General features: G+C 40.9%; 1 protein-coding gene across 1 annotated transcript in view; it reads right to left on the reverse strand.

Moving 5' to 3' along the window:
- Positions 1-24,241, reverse strand: part of lrriq1 (leucine-rich repeats and IQ motif containing 1) — a 179,901-nt gene that overhangs the window by 150,915 nt on the left and 4,745 nt on the right. Inside the window, exons 2-6 of the mRNA XM_063059516.1 lie at positions 23,175-23,209; positions 16,270-16,413; positions 14,804-14,909; positions 11,912-12,006; positions 7,063-7,171 (exon numbers count right to left, since the gene is read on the reverse strand). Coding sequence (XP_062915586.1) covers positions 7,063-7,171; positions 11,912-12,006; positions 14,804-14,909; positions 16,270-16,413; positions 23,175-23,209 — 489 coding nt within the window. The remainder of the gene's footprint in view (positions 1-7,062; positions 7,172-11,911; positions 12,007-14,803; positions 14,910-16,269; positions 16,414-23,174; positions 23,210-24,241) is intronic.

Genomic DNA, 24,241 nt, shown 5'->3' on the forward strand with positions numbered 1-24,241 from the left:
TTTGGGCCCCTTATCTTAGAAAGTATGTGTTGAAACTGGAGAGGGTTCAAAGGAGGTTCCTGAAAATGATTCCCGGATTGAATGGCTTCTCATATGAAGAATATTTAATGGCCCTGGGCCTGTATTTGCTAGAATTCAAAGGAATGAGGAGTGACTATATTGAAACCAGTGGATGTGATGAGGAAGTTTCCTATGGTGGGAGAGTCTAAGACCAGAGGAGACAGTCTCAGAATAGTGATGCATCCTTTTAGAACGGAGATTAGGAGGAATTTCTTTAGCCAGAGTGGTGAATCTGTGGAATTATTTGCCACAGACAGCTGTGGAGGCTTTATGTACATTTAAGGCAGAAGTTGATAGATTCTTAATTGGTCCCGGCATGAAGAGATATGGGGAGAAGGCTGGAGATTGGGACTGAGATGGCAGAGCGTACTTGATAGGCCAAATGGCCTAATCTGCTCCTATATCCTATTGTCTTATGGTCTTAAAATGGCAGAGGCATTTTAGGTGTAAGGAAATCTATAACAACTCCTTTACTGTCCTCCAAACACAGAACATAAAGCCTGGTAAAAGAACTTCATGTAATTACATCATCTTGTCAGACCAGCCTCTTAAAGTGAACCCCAACTAATGTCAGTGGTAGTGAATTATGCATGGTTCCATCCATTACATTAGCCTACACAGGTGCCCCCAGAATTTACTTAAACCGCTATTGTGAGCCTGCCTGGAGCTCAGATGAGCTACCCGGTTCGGGTCCTATGTTCTATGGGTGGAGGAACAGCAAGTGCCTCTGCCTCATCCAGAAGTGTGCTGACACACCCATGGTCACATTGTGACACCAGGGCATGGTAGCAGAATCCTCCAAATCTTGGCGGCCCGGCTTAAGGCGAGCTACCGAAATGCATTCAGGTTTACCCCCTCTTATCTATGACAGAAATCTTTTCTCTCTATTCCAAAATGAGGAACAGGACGTTGGTGTGCATCATGGCGGACAAAAACAAACGAGGCAGAATAAAGTCAACAGGAACGCTGTATGGGAGGTAGGAATAAGTGCAAAGGAATTGAATTTACTGAGGAGGGCGGAATGCTGTTGAGAGGCCGACCAGGTGGTTGAGGTGTTGGGGATAAAATCACTTGGCACTCGTAACAGCTGCCTATATACCAACTCAGCTGTGGATGACTGCAGGTCCTCTTTCAGAGCTGTTCTGAGACCCAGCAGGCCCCACGGTAGATGATCATGCCGACACTCATCCGTCAGGGAAGCCCTCAGAGCAGCCTTTAAGAAGCAGTGAAATCCTCACAAAGGCCATTGGACTCCAGGTATGTGATATAGCCTACTGCCAAGGTTCTGGACCCTTGCAGCCCATAGATCTGATGTGAATTGGGGACCAGTCAGAGGAAATATCAGATAGGGTGCCAAATCGAGCGACGCAGGTGCTGATGAACACCCGAGCCACGTCTGCGGCCCTCATCGATGTGAGATGGGGCGACATCTGGCCACCTTGTGGTGTGGTCCACCATGGTAAGGAGGTGCCTGAAACCACAGGAGGGGGTAAGAGAACCAATAAGGTCCACGTTGACATGGACCAACTGTGGCTTAGGGATCTCAAAAGATGCCAATGGTGCCTGAATATGACCATTAATTTTTGCCCACTGGCACTCAACATGCTCCTCTCCAATCATGCACGTCCTTTCTAAGGCCATGCCACGCAAACTTTGGTGCAACCAGTCTGTGAGGCTTTCTAGCCTGGATGCAAAAGGCCATGAATAGAGTTAAAAAAAGTACACCTCCAGTTTACGGTGAGAGCGACCAGTTGAGACATCACACAGGAGAGAAACCCCAGCTTCCCTGAACTTAATGCCAGCCAACCACAGGTCGGTGACTTCTGTTCGGTAAGTTTGGACCTCTGGATCAGCAGCTTGGTCGGCTGCCATGCCGGCCTAGTCAACCCCTATGTGTACGGCCTCAACAGCTGGCCATGAGTGGCAGTCAACCACAAAAGTATTTTTCCCCTTGATGTGTTGTATCTCAGTTGCGAACTCTGATATGTATGTCTGGTGGTGTTGCTGCCATGCAGACCAAGGGTCTGATATTTTGACTATCGCATATACGAGCTTCTTGTGGTTGACGAACACTGAAAATACGACCCCCTAGAAGAAAAGAAAAATGGCGGACAGCCAGGTAGAGGCCGAGAACCTCGCGGCCAAACTCGCATTAGTTCCTTTCAGGTGGACAAAACGGTGACAAAAATTCACCGTACCTAAAAACGCTTGTAATTTTTTAGTAGTGAGAAATCCATAAGGTTTTGCACCTTCTGTGGAGATGCGATGACCGAGAAATTCAATGGTTGACAACCCAAACTGGCATTTAGCAGGATTAATAATCAAACCATGTCGGCTTAAGCACTTGAAAAGTGTGCAGTGTGCATGCTCGGATTTGGATGCACCGGTGACAATTATGGTATCCAGGTAAACAAAAAAAAAATCTAAGTCTTTTAATACAGAGTTGGAAAGTCCATGCTGTACTTTTCAGCCCAAACGGCATGCACAGAAACTCAAAGAGGCCAAATGGGGTTATCACAGCCATTTTGGGAATGTCCTCCGAGCATACTGGCACTTGATGGCAGCCCCTAACTAAGGAACTTTAGAAAAAAATTAACTTTCCCACTAGATGTGCAAAAAAGTCTTGGATATGTGGGACTGGGTAACGATCGGGGATGGTAACCTCATTAAGACGTCAATAATCATCACACGGGGAGTAACCATCATCTGGCTTAGGGATCATATGGAGGGGTGAAGTCCAGGAGCTATTCGACCTGCATACAATGCCGATCCTTTCCATGTTGACAAACTCAGCCTTGTGGTTGCCAGCTTTTCTGGGTCGAGTCTATGCCCGCGGGCATGAGCTAGTGGACCAGTTGTGGAAATGTGGTGCTTGACCCCATGTGTTGTAACTGTAGTTGATGGGGTCAAGCACCACATTTCCACAACTGGTCCACTAGCTCATGCCCGCGGAGACCTTTACAGAGCTAATTTAGTTCCCTTACTGGATTTTATGAAGCAATTATTTTCTAGATGGAATCCTCTTACCCTTTCGTTAGTTGGTCGAATTCATGCAGTTAAAATGATGATCTTATCAAAATTTTTATATGTATTTCAAAATATTCCTTTCTTTTAAACTAAGAAGTTTTTTGATCAGGTTGACTCCATTATTTCAACTTTTGTTTGGAAAAATAAAAGGCCAAGAATTGGAAAATGTCATTTACAAAATTTAAAAAAGGATGGATGTCTTGCTTTGTCTAATTTAAGAACGTATTATTGGGCGGTTCATACACGTTATGCGTGTTCTTGGTTATATTGGACCAATAAAAATTAACAACCACTATGGGTTGATCTGGAATTGAAAGCTGTGAAACAATTTTACTTAAGTTCGTTATTAGGAGCTTCTTTACCTGTACAACTAGCCAAAATTTCTATTTTAAATATAAATCCTATGATTAAGCAGTCATTACGAATCTGGTACCAGTTTCGTAAGTTCTTTAATCTTAAAAAGATTTAACCTTCTTAGTTTAATTTATCAAAACTATTTATTTAAACCTTCACTTAGTGATCCTACCTTTTCTCTTTGGAGGAATAAAGGAATTTATTTCTTTATGGATCTGTTTCAAGAAAACCGATTGATGTCCTTTGAGACATTAGTAACTAAATACTCTCTTTCACACTCACACTTTTTGCAATATCTTCAGGTCAGACATTTTTTACAAGAATATTTAAGTAATTTTCCATATATACAAGATTCTGACCTGTTAGACATTATTTTAAAAATGAACCCTTTAGTGAAAGGTTTTATTAGGAAAATTTATAATTTACTATTACAACAGGATAATTATCCTTTACTTAAGATTAAGCAAGATTGGGAAAGAGAACTTAACATGACCTTGATAACAGAGGATTGGTTGCAATTTTTGAAGTTGGTTAACTCTTCTTTGATTTGCGCCAGTCATTCTCTAATTCAATTTAAAAGTGTACATCGTTATTACTTCACAAAGGACAGACTGTCTAAAATATTTCCTAATGTTAATAGTCAGTGTGATAGATGTCACAGAGAGTGGTGAATCTGTGGAATTCTCTGCCACAGGAAACAGTTGAGGCCAGTTCATTGGCTATATTTAAGAGGGAGTTAGATATGGCCCTTGTGGCTAAAGGGATCGGGGGTATGGAGAGAAGGCAGATACAGGGTTCTGAGTTGGATGATCAGCCATGATCATACTGTATGGCGGTGCAGGCTCGAAGGGCTGAATGGCCTACTCCTGCACCTATTTTCTATGTTTCTATGTAAAACTGAGATAGTTACATTGACACATATGTTTTGGTCGGGTTCTGTATTGAAATAGTTTTGGAAATCGATTTTTTCTACAATTTCTAAAGCTTTAAAAATTAATTTACAACCTAATAAATTGACAGTTTTGTTTGGAATAATTCCTCAATATATTCATGGTATTTCTATATCAGACCAACATGTAATTGCATTTGTTACATTATTGGCTAGAAGGGCTATTTTATTAAAATGGAAAGATGCTTCTGCTCCCACTTTGATACAATGGTTCCCTCAGGTGATGCTATGTCTTAGTTTGGAAAAAATCAGAAGTCAAACTTTTGATTCTCGATTTGACTTTGAGAAAATGTGGGGCTCTGTTGCCCGCTACTATCATTTGATTTGAGTTAATTAAGATGGTCTCCTTCTGATTCTTGGGTAAATGGATTTGGTTGGTGGAATGATGTCTTTTTTTTAATGGAAGCTTGTATGGTGTATAGCTCCAGGTTTGTGCTCCAAATGGTTTTTTTTTTGTTTTTTTTGTTAGCAGGGTTTTTTTGTTTTAGTTAGCAGGTGGTCTTTTTTCCTTCTTTCTTTTTTCCAAAAAAAACCTTTAACATCTTTTTTATTATTATTATTGATGTAATGTTTAGCTTGGTTAATAGTTTGACTCTTATTATATATATTGATATATTGACTTGATTATTTTAATGTATTTTTTGTTGTTGATTTTCAATAATAATTAATAAAAAGATTTAAAAATGAAAATGAAAGAAGTGTCGCCCTGAAAGGATGTCCATAATGAACAGTAGACGACCCTGGCAGCTGGAACCCACAGTGTTCACAGAATTCTGATGTCCCGATATAGCTGCACAGACGAAGCCACAAGGCAGTCAGCACTTCCTAGCATTTGTACCAAAGCGAGCATGGCAAAAATACAGACCCGCTGTGTTGATTTCGCAGCCACAGTCGTGCCTGTGTTGGAGGCCCTGCAGACTGGGCTTAGTGAGGTGGGGAAAGAAAGAGGAATTATGCACTGCTGCCTGGCTGAGCGTAGACTATCAGCCATTTTACCAAGCTCCCTGTAGTCTTTCACAGGTGTATTAGCGAGGGCTATGCAAACATAATCAGACATTTGCTGTATGAAGAGCTCTTTAAAAATAAAACAAGGATGGTGATTTCCCAGGAGAGACAACATGCGATCCAATAGCTATGACGGTCCTAGCACGGAAGGCTGCTGGACCAGACAATATTCCTGGCAGAGTGCTTAGAGGATGTGCAGACAGGCTAGCTGAGATTCTTACTGACATCTTCAACATCTCCCTGAGCAGCGCCGTTGTTCCTACGTGCTTCAAGGCTGCCACCACTGTCCCCGTGCCGAAGAAGTCTTCAGTGTCCTGCCTCAACGACTACCGTTCCGTCACACTCACATCCATCATCATAAAGTGTTTCGAGAGGATCCTCATGAGGCACATCAAGACCCTGCTGCCCCCGCTCACTGGATCCCCTGCAGTTCGCATACCGTCCGAACCGTTCAACAGACGACTCCATGGACCGAGATGGTTATGGACTTTAGGAGGACACAGAACGACCACTCTCTGCTGAACATTGACAACTCCTCTGTAGAAATCGTTAAGAGCACCAAATTTCTTGGTGTTGACCTGGTGAAGAATCTCACCTGGTCCCTCAACACCAGCTCCATAGCAAAGAAAGCCCAGCAGCGTCTCTACTTTCCGCGAAGGCTGAGAAAAGTCCATCTCACACCCCCCATCCTCACCACATTCTACAAAGGTTGTACTGAGAGCATCCTGAGCAGCTGCATCACTGCCTGGTTCGGAAATTGCACCATCTCGGATCGCAAGACCCTGCAGTGGATAGTGAGGTCAGCTGAGAAGATTACACACTGCCCTCTACTGTGCCTATTGTCTTGTTTATTATTTATTGTAATGCCTGCACCGTTTTGTGTACTTTATGCAGTCCTGCGTAGGTCTGTAGTCTAGTGTAGTTTTGTGTTGTTTTTTTATGTAGTTCAGTGTAGTTTTTGCATTGTTCATGTAGCACCATGGTCCTGAAACAAACTGTCTCGTTTTTACTGTGTACTGTACCAGCAGTTATGGTCGAAATGACAATAAAAAGTGACTTGACTTGACTTAATCTCCCAGGCCGGGCAAGGACAGCAACTGCTTGGCACGCTCAGACGCCTATAATCCAAGTGTCTGTAAAAGATGAGTTTTCAGTGACCAGTATTTACCATGTTCAGCTGGGTATTCAAGCAGACTCACCACTCTTGCTGCCGTGGATCTGTTCAGCAATGCAACTACATCATAATATCTGGTGCCATCCGCTGATATTTCTCACAGTGCAAACCGGGTGTCAACCTGTACAAACCAAGCAATGGCATTTTGCTCCTAAAATTCCGTCAGTTTCAAAGCGACTGCATTGGCTGACATGTTGAATAACTCTGGAATTGTCCTAAAGCATCAGGATCACCAACGCAGGTTTTCGTAAATAAAATGGCTTAGGCATTTTATGTTTAAAGGGAAACTGCCGCAACTCCTTTATTGTCCTCCAAACACAGAACATAAAACATGATGAAAAAAACTTCATGTAATTACATCATCAAGTCAGACCAGCCTAAAGTGAACCCCAATACACTGTCGGTTGTGAGTTATGCATATGTTTCCATCCATTACATTACCCTACAATACAAAATCAATTATAGCATGCTACACAAAAAAATACCAATTTACCTGAAATTTCCTCATCCTCTAGAGGCTGATCAGTTTTCTTCACTTGAACATCGAAGTCTATGTTCTTTTGAAGTTCCATGTCTTTTTTTTGTACTTCCTTTTCTAATATCTAAAGAAAACAATTAAAAGCTATATATTTTCCAGTATTTACTTTACATTTAGAACACATTGGAGAAATCCCCGTCTTAAATTTCGAGAGATGATCTGGAGTCAGATGGGCTCTATGCAGAATTTTGAGTTGCAATGCTTTAGTTCCATTACAAACTGAAATCTTCTTTGCATTATCACCGATATCTTCCCATGTTTCAGCTGTAATTTCTACTCCCAATTGTTCCTCCCAGACCTTTCCCAGATGGTCAGCCTCTCCACAAGAACATTCCCTCAGGATGCTGTAAAAAGTACTAATAGAGACTTCACCCTTAGAACGAAACACCCTCTTTTCTATGTCAGAACTATAGAAATCAGTTAACAGTGATGTTATTTCTCTGTATATAATCTCTTATCTGAAAGAAATGAAAAAGATCCTTGTTCGGTATGTTAAATTTCTATACTATTTGACTAAAAGACATCATCGTTCCTTCATCAAACAAATCTCCTAGGTGAAAAATACCCTTAGAAATCCGAAGTTTAAATTCAGAATCCATTATGCCAGACTGAAAATCTGGACTGCCGGTTATTGGAGTGAAGGGTGATATTTTCGCTGCGTTGCCCTCAATTTTCTGGATTTGTCCCAAACTTCAAGCATACTAGAGTGATATTTGGGGTGAAATGGAAAAGATTCTGAAGATGGAGCTTGAACTGGACCCAGTGTTTTTTCTCTTAGGCTAACCTAGCAGTCATATTATTAATGCACATCAGAAAAAACTTTTTAAACATCCTGACTTTTTGTGCAAGGAAGAACATTTTACTTTGTTGGATATCCGATAAGGCCCCTGGACTTTTTGGTTGGCGTAAATTAATCATGGAATACATTCCTTTGGACTTTTTGACATGTATGGTACACTCAAAAACAAATAGTTTTCATAAAGCATGGCAACCTTTTCTGCAGTATATAGATGTAAACCTGTCTGCTATACTAATAAGGGCTTTTGTATAGGATGTTGTGGTGATGTCTATATTTTGATGGAAGTGTTCTCATACCTGATATCTGTGAGGGGAAGAATTGTAAATGTAAGTGTATCTAGAAATTGAAAAGTTTGTTATGCTGAGCATGCATGCATAAATAAATAAATAAATAAGCTATATATTTCATGTTTAGTCTGTTGTCATATCATACAATACAATATTAATCAAACTATGCAGATCTTAATATACTTTTTTTGCAGTATAATCAAATCTCAGCTAAAAGCAGAGATTTTGTACTTGTACCGTGGGGATTCCTGACCCACTGCCAAAATTTCACACATTGTTGGAGATGTGTCTTAATCTGTCTTTTCAGCAGTTTCAAACCTCTTCTTAAATACAGTTCCTCTGTATTTTCAATTTTACCTTCAGTTGTCATCTGTAACAGCAGATACAACACACTAAATTCCCTATCACAAGGACACTATTTAGCTACTTCCAACATTTTCTTTTGTCTAGAATATATTCCTAAACTAGGATCTCACATATAACATATTCACCTATGAAACAGATTACATGGTGCCACATTTTATACAGTGTACACACTTGGCGGAAGAGTTACAATGATGAACTTTGCCAGACAAATATCAGGCAAAGATATCTCCACAAAGATTATCTAAAGTAAACACCTTATCTAATGACATCACTGCTATCAAACCAACACCATCATTTTTGGAATGAACATTGATTAGAAAGTTCATTAAATCTCGTAAAACTATCCAACCAGATTATGGTTTAAAATCAGATGTATCATGAAAGTTGCATTGTTTTTGTTCCCAGTCCTCTGTGCACCTGATCCTAAATATGGACAGTGGGAACCAACAACACACAATGTATGCTCAACAACCATTATCAAGATTTTCAATAGAACATACATGGTCAAGGCTGTTCTCAAATTCACCTAAATGACAGCATAGATGAACAATATCTATGAAACCTCCTTCTGCATTATTTTAAGGTGCCATTCCGAAATAGGTCGCAGGCCAGACTTGGGAACCCAGATGACGCCAGTTCCCATTAAGGAAGCTACTTTGCCAATTATCCTTCAGGGCCACTATTCATGAATTCCATCTATCAAAATTCACAGATTTTCACAGCCCTTGCTAGATCTGCCTCACCTACTGACTTACTGGCCTAAACTTCCACCCACTATTAAACAGGACCCGTGAAAAATGATCAGACACACCATTCATCAAAACAGGAATAGTTGTTGTTCCTTTCTGCACCTTGTGCACACTCGACAGCAACTTTGTCATTTCTTTAGCATTTCTGGCTGTTCTTTATGAGGCTGAGTTGTTAGCTCTGCACAGATGGAAGCGTGTAAGGAGCTGGCCAGATTCAAACATGGGAGCACTCACCTCGAAGTCTTGTGTGGATGCCACTACACCACCAGCCAGCTTAAAAAAAAAGGGAACAGAGAACATGTTTTATGTTACAGAGAGGGGTACGGATGGAGACAGAAGTGAGAATATCTGTAACAGGGTGTAGCCCAAAGTCATCAAGGGAACAACTGCTTCAAATACTGGTAGTCAAAGTCAGAGGAGAAAAAATTTTAAAAAAGGAAATAAAGAAATCAACTATGGAAAAAAAAGTTGATTATCTTAAGCTTTGTTCCAGGGACTTCAACATCTCCCGAAAGAAGATGAAGTACTATTCTCTGAGGTTAATAGCCACTTTGATTCTATTCGAACATAGAATTTAATTAATATCAAAAATCAGTGCAAGTCAAAACAGTGTTTGGACTAAGTTATAATTGCCATTTACTATTCTATCAATCTGTAGTCAATTTTATTACGCCAAGCATTGCTCATGGCCACTATGTTTCCTCTGTTAGTTTTAAAGGGAGAATAGATTTCTTTTTCACAGCCATTTCAAATAACACTTTTGGATAACTAAATGGCAGCACAGAACATTGCATTTATTCATGGACTTTCATTCAGTGACCCAACCACAAACAAAAGTCTTTCAAGAAAGTACAGTATGAATGTGAGTGATGATTAGACTGTAGACTAATTTTTTGTTGTTATTGTTGGTTTAGAAAGAAATTTTAGTCACATGCATTAGTTATATTAGATTTCATATAGAAGTGTCATTAAACTGCGAAAAGATAAAAAGTCATACTTAAATAAATGTTCACACAGTTGAAAATAACTATGCATTAAACGAAAGATAAGCTTCAAAATGCATTGATTTGTATTTCTATTGAAAAGCTTTAGGATTCAGTAAAACATACATTAAAGCAGTCATTTTTTGTGTCCAATTGGCAAAGTAGCCTCCTTAATGTTGTATAAAAGAATTACCACGTTAGGTTCTGATACCAGCCCTGTGACCGATTAATACACACTGTTCGTTGTACTGAAGGTCATTGTGATGAAGACCATAAGATATAGGAACAGATTTAGGCCCTTTGGCCCATCAAGTCTACTTGCCATTTCATCATAGTTGATCTTTTTTCCCTCTCAGTCCCAATCTCCTGCCTTCTCCCGTATTCCTTCATGATAAATCAAGAATTTATCAATCTCTACCTTAAAAATACCCAATGACTTGGCCTCCACAGTTGCCCGTGGCAACAAACTGCACAGATTTACCACTCTATGTCTAAAGGAAGTCCTTGTAAGTTTCATTTTAATAGGATGACCTTCTATTCTGAGGCTATGACCCCTGATCCTAGATCCCCCACCATAGGAAATCTCCGCTCCACATCCACTCTATCAAGGCCTTTCAACATTCGATAGGCTTCAATGAGGTTACTGCTCATTCTTCTGAATTCCAGTGAGTAGAGGCCCAAAGCCATCAAACACTCCTCATACGACAAGTTTTTCAATCCTGGAATCATTTTCATGAACCTCCTTTGAATCCTCACCAGTGTCAGCACTTCCTTTCTTAGATCTCCTTCTTCTGGCTATCCATCCCATAGGATGATGATGGTTCCTTTCAGTCAGTTAGTGGGATAATACCCCACTCCTCAGAAAGGAACAGCGTGTGCGTGAATGGATTTTTTGTTGCACAGGTCCAGACCCACCCTCTCGACATCCCCTCCCGGATCCAGCGGCCTGGTTATCTTTCTTAGATAAGGGGACCAAAACTGCTCACAATACTCCAAGTGAGTCATGTGAGTTCATTTAGATTTTCTTATGCTGTTAATTCATTTTTAACTTTTGCAAATGATAAAAATATTCAACCAAGCCTCCTCACCTGTGTAGCAGTATATAAATAAAATACTTACAGAACAAATTCTGCTGAATTTTCCAACTACAGTGATTCAAAGAGGCAGCTGTAACAACTTGTAAAAGATTACATTTAAATGGGGCTCCATGGGGGCATGAAATTTATAGGAATGGGCTGAACATCTAAAAATCAAGTGTAATATATAACATGCAGCTGGCTTGGTACAGAACTTTTACATCTTTAATAAGTTATCAGTGCTGTCCAATACCTGACGATTAAATCACTGTAAATGGTGAAAAACATTTGGAGAGTTTTGTCTTATCAGTATCAAATACTGTAACATCAAAGCAGTTTACTTATCAACCTAAACAGAAGACCTTTTCCTTTCTACTCTGAAACAATTTAAATCTCTGCTGTCAACGCTGAAAAGCACAGATTAACATGACAACTTTCAATTTTAAAAGTTTCAATTTTTCAAGTTCAAACACCACTTATTTTCAAACAACAGTATATATATGTGTAGACATTTTCCAAAATAAGCAAGCAAAATTGGAATTACCCTCTCCGTCATGTTTAAATGGTCCTCGCCAAATTCAGAAGCCAATGCTAGCAACATTTCTGATTCAGAACAATTCTGAACAGAATGATCAACATCTGTCAAAACAAAAATCAAGCGATGAACTGCATTAAAATGGGCTGTTTAAAACCATATTGAAATAAGCAATAGTAATACTAATTCTGAGGTATAAAATAATGAGCTCAGTAAACATTTGGGGCCTGTGTAGTGAATAGTGATTATTCAAAAAGAAGGTGCTTTATTATTGTATGGATTATTGACAAAATACAACTGTCAAACTCAAGTGTCTGCTGCTTTCCTAGAGTCTTAATCAAATCTGGTCAAACTTAAACTTAATGTAAGTTTAAATAAACCTTAATACTACAAAATTGGCTGTAAAAGATGAAGAATACATAATGTTTAGTTAGTGAATTACTCTTTTGTATTTCAGCATCCAGAACATAAGAAGTCGAGAAAAATGTCCAACACACTTCTGACAACTAAAACATTTAAAACACTTTTTTTCATATGGTTTTCTATCCATTGACTATACAGTAAGTGGACTGGAAGTGAGAATATTTTCAACCTTCAGCTCTTAGGAAAAAGCCTAAATAACTGTGATGAAAAATTATTACAATGCAATAATCTTCAAGTTATCCTTGAACAGTCTTGAAACTTGATAGCTAAAATACGTTCACATTGAAAGAAAAAAATTACAAATTATTCATTTCTTCCCATATGGTCCTTGAAAGCTTTGATAGTGAAAATGTTCACTCTTTTGATTTTTAACGAATTACTATGAAGTTCAGCAATAAAGCATGAACAACTGACAGAAACTTTTCAAGTGAAGCAACAAGAAAATTAACACTTAAAACTTTTTTTCTTCAACTACAGACATAAAATTTGAGTATATGGAAGAGTGGTGATTTTTGTTTTAAATCAGCTTTCATTCCTCTTTCATTCAATGAGTAAAATGTCATGTATCGTCAAAATCAGGTAGACTGTGAAATTAAGCAAAACATAACAATTGCAAATAGATTTTTCTCAGAATGAAATAGTGTTACTTTCTGGTGTGCATTGTAACCTGCAAATACAGAACAGTTTTACATCATGTTGAAAATGTATGGAGTGGTCCTCAATAGTCCTTCCAAGGATAACCATATACTGGATTTATGTTTCTTCAGCGTGAGCCCACAGTATATTACATCTCATTTCTCATTCCTTAACGTTTGTGTCCTTTCACCTCAGCATTGGTCCTTATCTTTCCACCATTGATCTTACCTCCAATTAACCCAATCTCTAACCCCTCCAGGTTGTGACTCCTTATGGACTTGACTCATCAATTTTCCTCTGTATTGATTCAGTAATTGCCCAGTCCCAATCCACAATTACCCTTTGATCAAATGTCCTTACTGCAAATCGCTGAACTTCAAAAGATGACAACCCAGATTTCGATCAACAATTCACCCCATTGCCACGTGCAACCTTCCCTCGCCCCACACACTAGATTAAAAAGATGGCAAACAACATCTCTCCAGGTCCTTGATAAGCATCTAATATCTACACCTTCACGGCCGGACCTTAATCAATGCCCCAGTCATCAGCCCTTACTCACTTTCATTACCAAATTTTGCATGACAGCCCCACAATTATAAGAGCTACTCACACATTACACAATTTTATATATCCATGCAGCCACAAAAAAGGCACAATAGTAGCAATATTTCATTAGGAGTTTGAGGAGATTTAGTGTGTCACCAAAGACACAAGCAAATTTCTACAGAAGTACTGCCGAGAGCATTCTAACTGGCTGTATCATCGTCTGGTGTGGGGGGTGGGGGATGGGGATTCTGCAAAGGATTGAAATAAGTTGCAAATACTTATAAATTTAGTCAGTTCCATCGTGGGCACTAGCCTGCATAGTATCCAGGATACCTTCAAGGAGTGGTGCCTCAAAAAGGTGGCATCCATCACCCAGGACATGCCCTGTTCTCGTTGCTACCATCAGGAAGGACGTACAGGAGGCCAAAGGCACACACCCAACAATTCAGGAACAGCTTCTTCCATTCTGCCATCCGATTTCTGAATAGACATTGAACCCATGAACACTACCTCACTACTTTTTTATTTCTATTTTCCAACTACTTATTTAATTTAACTATTATATATATATTCATATTCTTATTACAAGTCACTGTTTTTTTTCCTCTATTAGTATGTGTTGCATCATACTGCTGCCACCAAGAAACAAATTTCATGACTAATGGTGGTGATATTAAAGCTGATCTTGGTTCTAATTTTGAATTTCTCAGACAATGTTTCCCACCTCTGTTCTTACTCCTCACACTACAATAGCAGCAACTCTTATAGTGTCCTTAAGAGAATACTACTTTTTTTTTAATGGAAATCTCTTCCACAACAGAGTCATTCTACTATCAAACTAGGGATTAGTGGAAATGCATGGGAGCAGGTCTTGACAATCTCATGTAAATCTCATACATCTGTTCTGTGACGCTTTACTCCACTCTCCTCAGTGCTGAGAATGAAGCTGTGTCATGCCCAGTTGTTCCAGACTGAACGTCTGCAAGCTTCGCAGTGACTTACCTCTGTATGATGGACTGAAACTGAGACTGAGACCATGGTCCTACACCGGCTGCTCCTGGCTTCGGGTTTATGGGTGCAATTCGTTCTGAATGCTGATGCTTGTGTTATTGTTTGCATAATCTGATTTGTTTTTTTTTCTCTGCACGTTGGGTATTGGTCTTTTTTTAAAATTAGGCTCTTTCAGGTTTCTTATTTTGTGGCTGCCTGTATGCAGATGGATCTCAAGGTTGTATAATTTATACACACTTTGATAAGTTATGTACTTTTAACTTCGAACTTAAACATACTTACACTCGAGCTGCTCTAAATCCTGGAGAATCATCTTTTCCACAGTCTCTCCTCTTTGCTTAATTTGGTCAAAGTAGCAAAGGACAGGTGTGGGGAAGTCATCTGCATCCTAAAACATAAATAACTTCTGATATCAAATTTTCAAAATATTGGTCAGCCCAACAGGATAATCAGTTCTTCAATTTAAGAGAAATCAAATCTGCTAATACATCAAACGATATCATAAATTTCTTTTTAAAATGTAGCATCCAATTTGTACCATCAAATTCAACAATTAAAAATATTAGAACATGAGAATTAATAACTATTTCACCTTTGTTCAAAAGATCCACTATTTACTGATTGATTTGTTCAGGATGTAATTAACCAGCATTTGCTTGCATCTCATTCTTTTAAGAGTCTACATTCTTGCAGGACGTCTTAACACACACACACGCACAAACACACAGTCTGTCATGGTAGTCAGCTGACCTATCTCTAGGCTAGTTTATGCAATTTCTAAACAAGCTGATAGCAAAAAAATAGCTTTTCTTTCACTCACCTTTTAACAGAGACTTAGCAATTCATTACTTGGGAGAATGCAAGGATGAAGCCTAGTGGTCAGCACAATGCTTTACAGTTCCAGCAACCAAGAGTTCAAATTCCGCCATTGTCTATAAGGAGTTTGTATGTTCTCCCCACGACCGCGTGGGTTTCCTCCCACAGACCAAAGCCATACTGGTTGGTCGGTTAATTGGTCATCGTAAATTGTCTCAAAATTAAGCTAGGTTTAAAATTGGGGGTTGCTGGGTGGTGCAGCTCAAGGGTCAGAAGGACCTGTATCTCAATAATTGTTTTAATTAATTAATTAATGGAGCCTGCCTGCAAGAATATATCTCCAAAAAGGCGTTTATTTAAAACAACTGAATTATGCTTGACTAGCTTTACTTATTTTTTTAACTGATCAAGATAGTGTTTGTAGAATCACTAACATGTAGCCAATCTTTGCCAAGCTTTAAAAGTCATTTTACAGGGATTTTTGACTATGGACAATATGGGCTGACCAGCAATTGAACATCTGATGCTTTAATTTCCAGTGTCATCAAAATTATTCTGATCTGTTATGAATGGAATATCATAACAATCTCTCACACTAGTGTTTCAATAGAGATCAGTTATTAAGTTTGTCACAAAGACAGAAATTAACGAAATTACTTTAAACTAAAGAAAGAGCCAGAAGGCGGTGAAGTAAGGAATGCAAAGTATTGATGTATTGATATATTGACGTTTGATGTATTGTTCCTCGGCATTCTTAAATGAAATATGAGTTCTGAGAAGGCAAATACTGAAATGACACCAGAAGTCACCAGAATCTCAGGGTCCCACTTGCATTCAGATCATAATTACTGAGGATATTATTAAGCAGATCAAAGGTTTTCAATGTTCTACCTTTACTTAAGTGCTATTTTATAACAAATTTAAAAGCTCACAGGATCTGATTCAATGAGTATATCCTCCTCTGATTCCTCCAATTCTTCCTCCTCAGATTCTTCTATTTCTGATGCAGGAATATGGATCTTGCTTAGTTCAGCCTCAAGGGCTTCTTCAAGCAGTTTGTCTTCATCCATTATTTCCTATTAAAATCATACACTTTAGTATCTGAATATCAACTGTATAATTATATAGCAGAGAAAATGACTACAGGGTGTAAAATCGCCACATAGAAATCCACAGGAAACCTTGGCACATCTTCAAAGCAAGAGCATTTTGTTATACAGCACAGGTAAGTCTGTTATCTACAATAAGATTCACAAATATATCCTGTAGAAATTTTTTCCAGACATTGAAAACTGAAAAAAAATTACTCTGAGGCCGTGTTACTGGACAGAAAACAGAGTAAGAGTGTTATGTACCCCGTAACTGGGTTGTCAAACCAGCAGAAATGGAACACTCATTGGAGTCTGTGATTACTAGGAACTAATAAAGTTTTATTAAAGAAATAAGTAATACAGTACACTAACTGCAAGGATATAAATGTAACAGGTTAGCAATGATAGTATACATATATACACAGAAATAGGGTAATAGGAATCAACCAAGCTCTATCACAGTCTAGGGGTAAAATGATCAGTCTTAAGGTGAAGCAGAGATCAGTTCAGTCTAGTGTAGTTTGAAGTAATCACTGATGTTGTACCATTGGGGGAGGGAGGGAGAGGGAGAGGGGGAAGGAGAGGGGGAGGGGGAAGGAGAGGGGGTGGGGATGGGAGAGGGAGAGGGAGAGGGCGAGGGAGAGGGAGAGAGATACAGTTGGTTTCAGGCAAACCTTTCGATGCCTTCTGATCCCGCTGGTCACCGACTGTGACCCCTCCGTTCCAGATGCAATCATTCTTCCGTGGCGAACTCGGCACCCAGGCAAGGGCGGACACACACCAGGTTCCCACCGATCATACCTTTACACCCTGTGAGCCTCTGACCGATTCCCACCAATCGGTCCTCCAAACTCTGAATTATGTGTCTCTCTCTCGTTAATCTCTCTCTTCTCTCTTATTAGCATTTTGAATGGTTCTCCGTTGTCTCTCATTATCTCTCTCATTAGCATCATCCGTTCTGCAGCTCTGCTTAGCTTCACACATGACAAGAGAAGTAAGAGACCGGTTGGAAATTGGGGTACTGCTTCATTGAACACCTCCACAAGTGGGACTTCCCAGTGACCAAACATTTTAATTCCAATTCCCATTCCAAAGTGTTGGTCCACGGCCTCCCCTTGTGCCAAGATGAGGCCATCCTTAGGGAAGAGGGACAATACCATATTTTCCATCTTGATACCTTTCAATCTGAAGGTACAAATATCGATTTCTCCTTGACTGAGCAAATCTTCCCATACCCCTTTCCTTTTCTTCCCCACTCTGACCTTTATTTCTTTTCACCTTCCTACTGCTTCCCTCTTAGTTTCCCCCCAACTTTTCCCTTTCTCCCTATGGTCCACTCTATCAGATTCTTTCCTTCTCCACCCCTTGATCTTTCCCACCCACCTGGCTTCACCTATCATCTTCCAGCTAGTTACTTTGCCCTCACCCATCTTTTTATTCTGGCATCTTCCCTTTTCCTTTTCAAAAGAAAGGCCTCAGCCCAAAACATCGACTGTTTATGTTATTTCCATAGACGCTGCCTAACCTGCTGAGTTGCTCCAGCATTTTGTGTGTGCTGCTTTGGATTTCCAGCATCTGGGTTTAAGAGTAGATTAGTCACTTACAGTTTGAGAAGCTGTAACTAGTGGAGTAGCAAATGGTTTGGTGGTGGAGCCTGACCAATGACTAATATATTACTCCTTGTCCCCTCTATCCAAGTCCACTAATGGAAGATGAAGAGCAATGAGTTATGAGAAGCATGCAGAGAGAATGTGACCAGATGCAACAGGATGTGGTCAGCTAATCTCAAGAGGAAGTTAAAGGGTGATAATATTGTAAATGAAACATTAATCGTTTTTTAAACCATATGTTGAATAGCAAATGGTTCAATTTAATATCAGAGGATGTATACACTATACAACCTGAAATTCTTACTCTTCACAGACATCCATGAAACAGAAGAAAACTCGAAGAATGAATGACAGGAAATGTTAGAACCTACGCACAAGCGGCAACAGCGAAAACATCTACACTTCCCTCACACCTCCCCCACTTGCTCCAGCAAAAGTTTTAACTCCAGCACCCACCATGCCAGCAATAACAAAGACACCAGAGACCATGATTTAGAGCCCATCAGAAACTACTGTCCATCCCAACACTTCAACATTTCAGACAGTCTCTCTCTCTCTCACTGGCAAGGAAGAGATATCACTCAAGCAACAACGAGAGGGGATACAAACAGCTCACTGTTTCAATGTTACAATCTACCGCGCCGCTTGTCCGAGTTCCCTGACTCAAGGACCAGCAGACTTTCTCTCACCATCAAGAGAGAGATCGTTCAAGTACAGGGACCTTCTTTTGTCAGCAATGTACACCATTCAGGTGTTCCTGGGTGTCCCCAAATTAAGATGCAGGTACAGCAAGCGAATAGGAAGACAACTCCCCTGTTGGAGGAGGATTTGAGGCGCAGGTTAACTGCATCTGGAATAATGTATCAGTCTTGTTTCATGCCCAAGGACATATTAGTGACAGTGTAATAAAAGTTCACCAGACTGATTTCATTTAGCGTCATGAGAAGAAATTAAATATATACTCTCTGGAGATATAAAAAAAATGTAGAGGCAATCTGATTGAAATGTTCTTATGAGGCTTGTCAGAGTCCATGTAGGGATATTTCCCTTGGCTGAGATGACTAAAATCAGAATTTGCTATTTCAAAATAAGGGATCAATCATTCATGAGTGGGATAAGAAGGAATTTCTTTAGCAACACACTCAAAACACTGGCGGAACTCAACAGGATAGGCAGCACCTGAGGAAATGAATGAACAGTCGATGTTTCAGGCCAAGACCCTTCTTCAGGGCTGAGAAGGAAGGGGGAAGATACCAGAATTAAAAGGTGGGGGAAGGGGAAAGAGGCTAGCTGGAAGGTGATAGGTGAAGCCAGGTGGCTGGGAAAGATCAAGGGCTGGAGAAGAAAGAATCTGATAGTAGGGAAGAGTGGACAAGCGGAGAAAGGGAAGGAGGGGGTGACCCACGGGGAAGTAAGAGGCAGGTGAGAAGCAGTAAAAGGTCAGAGTGTGGAATGGGGGGGGTGGTGCGTGATTTGTTCAATGAAGGAGAAATCGATATTCATGCCAGCAGGTTGGAAGGTACACAGATGGAATATAAGGTGTTCTTCCTCCAGCCTGAGGGTGGCCTCATCTTAGCACAGGAGGAAGCCATGGAACAACATATCGGAACAGGAATCGGAATTAAAATGTTTGGTGGAGGTGTTCAACAAAGCAGTCCCCCAATTTACAATGGGTCTCATCAATGTAGAGGAAGCCACATCAGGAGCAATGGGTGCAATACATGACACCAGCAGATTCTCAGGTGAAGTGTTGCCTCACCTGGAAGGACTGTTTGAGGCCCTCAATGGAGGTGAGAGAGGAGATGTACAGGCAGGTGAGGCACGTAGGCCACTTGCAGGTCTGGAGGGAGAATAGTGGGGAGGGACAAATGGACAAGGGAATCACAGAGGGAGGAATAAAGAAATTTATTCAAGTGCTAGTGAAACTTTGGAAGTGTCTACTCAAGTATAGTGCAGAAGATTTTTCTATTGTATTTAGGGAACCAAAAATTTGGGATTGATAGAGGAAAGTGATCCCGGGGTAAAAGATCAGTAATAAAGGGATGAGAGTCCCCACAGCCTACTTGTACTATAGACTGTGTTCTAATGAAGCATTTAGAGGTCCTAAAAACTGATGAGGTTACTGGAAAAATGCTTATCGAGTTAGAATTTAGATTAAAAGCTCTTCTCCTTTTGTTCCAATAACCAGCATAAAGGACATCTTTAGCACCAGACTACAGCATCTGCAATTTTGTGTAACTCTAAGAGATATAAGTGTTTATTTAATCCAAAAGTGCTGACAACCCTTGCCAAACAACGAGTGCAATCTAATCACTACAAATTTAACAAATGATTGCTAAAGGAAGTAACATTAGTACAGATTTATAGTTTCATTTTGGCAGAGTTTCTACATCTGAGAAATTCATCCATGACAACCTCCCCCAAAACTTCCCACCCCTTACATTCTTGGCAATAGGAACTAAAGGCCTTACAAATCATTGTAAGTATTTATTGGATTTGCTGAGTGATGTACCACAGGGAGAAAAGAAATAATTGATAGCGTGCATTAACTTTTTATTCTTTCACAAGAATGTGGGAAAATAGGAAGTAGAGTGAGCTACCAGGCCCACAAGCCTGTCCACCACTCAACATGATCACAGCTCATCTGCGCTGCCCTCATTTTTTCTTCTCTGCCACTTCTCCACAATCCTCAGTATTTCAAATATTTAACTGTTTCCACCTTAAACATATCTAATGACCTGGCCCATCTTTGGAGGGGGTGGAAAATATCCCAAAAATTTACTACCCTCTGAGAAAAGAAAATTTAAACACAATTCATTTTTGAAGTTTGTTTTTTATTTTGCAGCTTTGCTGGTTTCTTCCCCGTGAGTGAAAACATCTCATTTACCTTGACAAGTCAGCTTTGAATTTTATATATGCTTGAAAAAGGCATCCCACATTCTTCAAAACTCCAAGGAGTACAGGCTCAATTTCAACAAATACAGATCCAAAGCAAACAGTCTGAGCTAACACTCACTGTCCAACCTTATCTGCCCTAAAAGCATGTGGCGTATTAGTTGTAAGAAATAAACTGCTGGAATAATTCAGCGCAGTAGCTGTGGAGGCAAAAGGATAGCCAATATTTTGGGTCGAGATCCTACATCTGGACTGAGGTAACACGAATCTCACCCACCCCCTCACCTCTTCATGATGGCAATCTTTCTTTCATAGTGTTAGTTTAGATGAAGGGTCTCAGCCCCTTTATTTCCCTCACCAAGTGTCACCTGACCCATCGAGCTCCCCCAGCTGTTGTTTCTCGATTTAGATTCCAGCACACACCGTCCCTTGTGTCTCCACTTAGCTTGTCAGGTCATTGCAAAGGGAAATCATGTGTTTATCATCGTGCAATCGCACACTGACAGCGGTGTGGGCAAGAATTTGAACTGGATCACCTTTGCAGCAGCAAATTAGACATAGAAACATAGAAAACCTACAGTAAAATACAGTCTCTTCAGCCTACTATGGTGTGCTGAACATGTACTTACTTTAGAAATTACCTCAGGTTACCCGTAGCCCTCTATTTTTCTAAGCTCCATGCACCTATCCAGGAGTCTCTTAAAAGACCCAATCATATCTGCCTCCATCACTGTCGCTGGCAGCCCATTCCACGTCCTCACCACTCTCTGCGTAAAAAACTTACTCCTGACATCTCCTCTGTACCTACTTCCAAACATCTTAAAACTATACCCTCTCGTGTAGTCAATTCAGCCCTGGGAAAGTCTCTGACTATCCACATGATCAATGCCTCTCATCATCGTATACACATCCATATATTTGTGCACAGCCCTAATGATCAGAGGATATGTCCCCTACCACTGATTCTCATTCCAGTTATTGCAACAGCCCATCTCTGAAGTCAATTCAGATCACAGGAGAAATATCCTTCTTCCCTAATTATACACAGCTTCTATTGCTCTGTTATAAAATAACTAAATAGCCCTCTCATATCATCTCTCAATGTACAATACCTTGACATAACTCTTGCACTATATTCGTCAACTTACACGGCACTTTCTCTAAATGTAACATTATATCTGCGATATAAACACCAGAAAGTCTGCAGATGCTGGAAATCTAAAGCAACATGCACACAGTGCTGGAGGAACTCAGCAGGCCAGGCAGCATCTATAGAAATGAATAAACAGTTGACGTTTTCGACTGAGACCCTTCTTCTGGACTGGAAAGAAAAGGAGAATACGTCAGAATAAAAAGGTGAGGGGATGAGGGGAAGGAGGATAGCTAGATGGTGATTGGTGACGCCAGATGGGTGAGAAAGGTAAAGGGCTGGAGAAGAAGGACTCTGATAGGAGAGGAGAGTGGACCATGGGAGAAAAGGAAGGAGTGGTGGGGGGGGTGGGTGAGGTGAAACGCAGGTGAGAAGAGATCTAAGGCCAGGGTGGGGAATAGAAGAGCGGAGGGGGAGGTAAACAATTTTTTTTACCAGAAGGGGAAATCGATTTTTATGCCATCAGGTTGGAGGCTACCCAGACGTAATATAAGATGTTGCTCCTCCACCCTGAAGGTGGCCTAACCTTGGCATTATGTGTTTTTTTGTACTCTCCACACACACGGAATTATGTATGAAATAATCTGTCTGGCTGGTTGGTAAACAGAAGTTTTACAAGTTAGCAATTACCAAACAGGGGTGCAGCCGCCAGGCCACCCCACCCCATTAACTCAGGTACCTGACCTCAGGTTCCAGCATTTCTGTTGTACAGGTCTACAACCTCTTCAGCCCCGCCCTCAATGAAATAACGTGAGGGTACTGATACACTGACACGCATTTGTCCCATAATCAGAGAGGGCCAGAAAAATATGTCCCTGCCACAGAGAGCGAGCACAGCGAAAGAAATGTTTCAAGGGTCGCCAACAGCAATGCAGCTGACCTGCAGGTTTTCAGGTCTGAGGAGTGAGCCGAGCTGAAGCTCCTCGGCAGCACCGGTGGTTGGGATTTGAACCGGTTCCTCCAGGCTGCCAGTCCGGCGCCTCTGGACATGGACCCGGTCAGTAACCCTGCCACGGGATCGAGAGGCTCCAGCAGAGCCCGGGACAGCCAGTGAGTCAGCCTCAGGGGGCAATGGCCAGCGGCCCACTTACCCGGCCCTTGCAATCAGCTCCGGTGCTTGAGGACTCTACAAATCAGTCTCCATGGCAGCAACGTTGCGGGAGCGCGCTCGTACACGCGTGCTCGGTGCACATCTTGCCTCCCGTGCACGCGTGCGTTACCGCCGTAAGCCACAATTGCAATAAACGGTAATTCACTTGGTTCATTACAGTTTCTCGGTTTGATGTGTTTCTGATTTCAGCCTCTTGCTCCTCAAGTGATTGTAAGATTAGATTAGATTCAACTTTATTCTCATTGTGCCGAGTACAGATACAAAGCCAACGAAATGCAGTCAGCATCGGACCAGAAATGCAAAGAATAGTGTTATTTACAAAATAACTGTGAGTAAAAAGTAAGTGCTACAGCATACAAATATAAAAGTACTGAGACAGTACAATATGGGTGCAATACTGCTTAGCGCTGTGATGTGAGGTTCAGCAGGGTCACAGCCTCGGGGAGGAAGCTCTTCCTGAGCCTGCTGGTGCGGGAGCGGAGGCTCCTGTAGCGCCTACCGGATGGGAGGAGAGTAAAAAGTCCATGGTTAGGGTGAGATGCATCCTTGATAATGCTTTTCACCCTGCCCAGGCAGCGGTTATGGTAGATGTTCTCAATGGTGGGCAATTGGGTGCCGATAATCCGCTGGGCAGTTTTCACCACACGCTGGAGTGCTTTGCTGTCCGATACGGGACAATTGCCGTACCACACTGAGATGCAGTTGGTCAGTGTGCTCTCAATGGTACAGCTGTAAAAGTCCATCAGTATCCTGGGAAAGAGGTGAACTTTCTTGATGCTCCACAGGAAATAAAGGCGCTACTGCGCCTTTTTGATCAGGATGGAGGAGTTCAGGGACCAGGTGAGATCCTCGGAAATGTGGACACCCAGGAATTTGACGCTTGATATACGCTCCACTACAGCTCCGTTGATATAGATGGGGACGTGAGTGTGGCTCCTAGCATGCCTGAAGTCCACAATGATCTCCTTTGTCTTCTGCGTGTTAAGGGGTCAGCACACCTAAATACGGGAAAAAATCGGCAAATGCTGGAATTCCAAAGCAACCCAC

Source organism: Mobula hypostoma, chromosome 9, assembly GCF_963921235.1.
Source record: "Mobula hypostoma chromosome 9, sMobHyp1.1, whole genome shotgun sequence".
Lineage (NCBI taxonomy): Eukaryota > Metazoa > Chordata > Chondrichthyes > Myliobatiformes > Myliobatidae > Mobula > Mobula hypostoma.